This window comes from Aegilops tauschii, chromosome 5 (genome assembly GCF_002575655.3).
Source record: "Aegilops tauschii subsp. strangulata cultivar AL8/78 chromosome 5, Aet v6.0, whole genome shotgun sequence".
In the NCBI taxonomy this organism is placed as follows: domain Eukaryota; kingdom Viridiplantae; phylum Streptophyta; class Magnoliopsida; order Poales; family Poaceae; genus Aegilops; species Aegilops tauschii.
Window position 1 is genome coordinate 318,617,919 of NC_053039.3, and position 4,400 is coordinate 318,622,318.

General features: G+C 58.2%; 1 protein-coding gene across 1 annotated transcript; it reads left to right on the forward strand.

Moving 5' to 3' along the window:
* Nucleotides 1-1,840: 1,840 nt before the first annotated feature.
* LOC109763004 (uncharacterized) lies at nucleotides 1,841-3,864 on the forward strand. Its single transcript, XM_020321877.4, has one exon. It carries the CDS (start codon nucleotides 1,892-1,894, stop codon nucleotides 3,608-3,610), a length of 1,719 nt encoding a protein of 572 aa, XP_020177466.2. The 5' UTR covers nucleotides 1,841-1,891; the 3' UTR covers nucleotides 3,611-3,864.
* Nucleotides 3,865-4,400: the final 536 nt, after the last annotated feature.

Genomic DNA, 4,400 nt, shown 5'->3' on the forward strand with positions numbered 1-4,400 from the left:
CGACGAGATGTAAAGGATGGAATCTGATGCCAGATCATGGAAATCGAGCCCGTAGTAGAACATAAGCCCTCTAACAAAGGGATCAAGACTAAAGCCTAGCCCTCGGAGGAAGTGGGAGACAAATACGACACTCGCGTTGGGTTCGGGAGTGGGGATGACCTGCCCTCGAGCAGGCAGCCGGTGCGAGATTTCGGCGGTCAGATACCTGGCTTCTCTTAGCTTCTTGATGTCCTCCTCTGTGACAGAGGAGGGCATCCACCGGCCTTGAAGGTTGGATCCGGACATGATTGAAGGCCCGAAACGCTTAGCCTGAGCCTTGGGTGTTGGAATTCAATGTGGGGGAAGGGAAGGATCGAGCGCGAGAAGAAAAGGACAGGCATTGGCCTCTTTATAAAGAGGGTGAATATCAAGCGTCCTCCGCGTGGCCGTTTGGAACTTGCCTAAAATTGAGGAGTCATACCAGCAGGCACGATTGGGTTACCCACACCCGTATTGATGAGAATCCCGTGATAAGGGGAACACGATCTCTGCTTCGACAAGACGTGCCAATAAAACCGCCTCGCAACACTTGCAGTGGCAGGCTGGAAAAAACGGTTCGTAATGACCGGACCACGGCGGGACGTCACGCCATGAAAGGTTGTCAGCAGATTAGATTTGTGAAAATATTATACTCTCTACGGTGGTATGTGGAATTTGTTTTGCAGAGCCAGACACGATCCTTCTGTTCAAAATCTTCTATGGAGTATTCGGAGGAGGAACCCGCCTTGCAATGCCGAAAACAATCTGCGCGCCAGACTCATCATCATTGAAGCCTGGTTCAGGGGCTACTGAGGGAGTCCTGTATTAGGGGGTCCTCGGACAGCCGGACTATATCCTTTGGCCGGACTGTTGGACTATGAAGATACAAGATTGAAGACTTCGTCCCGTGTCCGGGTGGGACTCTCCTTTGCGTGGAAGGCAAGCTTGGCAATTCGGATATGTAGATCTCCTTCCTTGTAACCGACTCTGTGTAACCCTAGCCCCCTCCGGTGCCTATATAAACCGGAGGGTGTAGTCCGTAGGACAACAACAATCATAATCATAGGCTAGCTTCTATGGTTTAGCCTCTACGATCTCGTGGTAGATCAACTCTTGTAATACTCATATCATCAAGATCAATCAAGTAGGAAGTATGGTATTACCTCCATCGAGAGGGCCCGAACCTGGGTAAACATTGTTTCCCCGCCTCCTGTTACCATCCGCCCTAGACGCACAGTTCGGGACCCCCTACCCGAGATCCGCCGGTTTTGACACCGACAGCCGCCGATCCCGCGAGTCGCCCGTCGGAGCCCACCTTAGCACCAGCGCCGCCGTCTCGCAGAGAATCCAGCCGAGAAACCCTCGGGAGAGAGATGGCGAGCCAGGAGAGCGCCCCGCCGCTGCCGTCCCCGCACCCGCCGGGCTTCGCTGGCAGGGCCTCAGGCAGCGGCGAGACAGGAGGGGCTGGGGAAGACGACTGGGGCGGCGCGATGGATGGCCTCCCGTGTCGCCGGAGACGACACGGGGGCGTTCCACTTTTCACCGCACTCAAATTTCTTGACAGAATTTCTTTGTTTTTCCTATTTTATCTAACACTTTTCCATCGAACGGCATGGGACATATGGTTAGCAAACCCAAAATTCACATGAACACTCTTCCATCAAAATTCCTATAGTCTTGTAATCTTACACAGGACATGATACTCCATTCCTACGTTTTTCTAATTACTACGTTCTCAGAGGCCATATAAATCATAAATCATGAAGAGAGCATTGGTTTCCCGGAGACAAAACCTCCAGATCGCTGCGGCAGGGTCCAGCCAGCGTCGTCAGCTGCGACGCACGCAGCTTTTCCTTTTTCCCGGTGACTAATTATGGACGCGGAACAATGTAGTTCACCAAACCAACACCGCACAGACGCGCAGAGCCAGCCGAGTCGCACTCGCACACTCCACACACACACACACGCGCGCCGCAACAACAACAAACCTCCCTCCGTCCGTCCCCTTCCTCGCGTCGGGGGTGGGTGGAACGTGCGCCGAACCAGCAGCAGCAGCCCCCGCCCCCGCTCCCCCCTTTTATACCACGCCGCCAGTTCACACCAAAGCTTCTCTTCCTCCCTTCCCCCTTCGTCTTCCGGCTGGATCACGCGCGCAGTCAGGAGGGCCGGGCGCTTGTGGAATGGAAGATCCGCTCTTTTTAGCCACTTGTGGTCAGTGAGCGGTTTGGTGGTGGTAGTTGGCCTCGCTTTCTTGGAGGGTTGCACCAGCGCGTGCGGGCGGGAGGGAGGGAGAAGGGCCAAGGCGTTGCTGCTTTTGTCGGCCGCCATGGACTCCGGCAACAGCGGCAGCCTCCAGTCGTCCAGCGGCGGCGACGACGACTTCGACTCGCGGGGCGGCGGCGTCGACTCCTCGCCGCTCTCCGCGCTGCTCCGGCCCACGCCCTCGCCCTCCGCGGCCGGGGCCTTCTCGATGCACGGATCGCTCTACGGCCTTCAGGATTTCACCTCCGCCCCGCCGCAGCAGCAGCAGCAGCAACGGCACCACCAGCAACACCAGCACCAGCAGCAGGCGTCCTGGTCGGCGCAGTTCATGGCGGGGCCGGCTTCCTCGTCCACGCGTGTCGGGCCGCCCGACGCGGGCATGGGCGGCGCGAGCGCGCATCAGGCGCCTGATCCGTCGGCCGCGGCTGCGACGGCGCCGCCGAGGGGGTCGCGGAAGCGGGCGCGCGCGTCGCGGCGTGCCCCCACGACGGTGCTCACCACCGACACCTCAAACTTCCGCGCCATGGTGCAGGAGTTCACCGGCATCCCTAACCCGCCCTTCGCTGCCGGCGCAGGGGGGCCCGGTGGGTCTTTCAACTCCCGCTTCGACCACATCTTCTCGTCCTCCGCCCTCCGCTCCGCCGCCGGTGCGGCCGGCGATCCAGCCTCGTCGCTGCCGCCGTACCTCCTCCGTCCTTTCGCGCAGAAGCTCCAGACGGCACCTTCGCCTTTCGCGCCCTTCACGTCGCCGTCCTCGTCAACACCTCCGTCGTCCAACATGGGCATCGCCAATGCCAATGCCAGGGCGGCGGCCACGGCCGCCGCCACCACAACAGCGTCTGCCAATCAGCGCGGCGTCGCCGGCGATGACTTCCAGCTGACGTCCTCGGCGCTTCTGCGGATGCAGGACCACAGCAGCAACTACCTGTCGTTCCAGAACCTCCTCGGCTCCACGCAGCCTTCGTCGCAGCACATGTTCGGCGGCATGTCGCATGGTGCATCGAGGCTGCACGAGCAATCGCCGTCGGAGTTCATGCCAGGCGCCGGCAGCGGCAGCATGGGGCTCACCCACGGTGGGATGATGGTCTCGGAGGGGATGCACATGCACCAGCAACAAAGAAGCGACGTCCACCAGGGCGGCGACGAGCTGTCGGGCGTGGTCCGGGCCGGCGCGTCCGGGAGCGGCGGCGGCAGCTGCAAGCTGAACTACCCGCCCCACACCGGCGCGCCATCGTCGTCCGCCGCAGCCAGCACCGACATGCCACCGGACGGCGCCTCCCGGAGCAGCCGCGGCGAGGGCCTAGACCCATGGCTTTGTACATCCGAGTAGCGAAGAGAAAGAGAAAGGTGCATGTTAGCCGCGCGCTCTCTGATTAATTTGCTCCCCGCCTCCATGCATCACAAACAACCAAGGTCTGGTTAATCATCTTTATTTAGTATCATACCTTTTGTTACTTATTATCGCTTCTATCTCCGTCATCATCGATCGGCCTTGTACATTTAAAACATCATCTTTGGTTCACTTCTCTCTTAGATATTACACATGTGCAAGGAAGAGATAGAGTAATGGTGCAATTACAGACATTGATTTCTTGTCCTCTATGTATGTTGATCGGCACAGCGTGCGATCGAGTAGCATCACTAAAGCTGGTTTATCCGTTCTCCTCTCCGGCCGAATGTGCACATTGCGGTTGCGCGAGAGGCCAGCGGCCGGGCGGGCTCCGGCGAGGAATGAGTTCTCCGGCAGTCTGTCATAAAGAAAGGAGGAAGGAGAGAAGGCGTAGTTGCAGCGGCCCCAACCGTAACTCATCAAACTGCCAAAGAAGTCATTTTCTGGTACAAAAACCAGCGAAAAGCCTCCAAAAAGACGGAGACAAGATGAGAAAGCTCATATCCTAGGGGGAGAAAGGCCGCTCTTTCTCTTTCTAGCTCTCGTAGCTTGGCTTTGGGTTTGTAGCTACGCTAACCACTCCACATGATGCAAGGCGAGGCCGAGAATAAACCCCGATTTGATTAATCTCGCGGAGGAGGAGGAGACCAACAACCGTACCTCCCCGGAACTGACCGTCGTAGGCTAGCTAGCATTAAAGAAAGATCGCGGCATGTGATGTGATCCACCG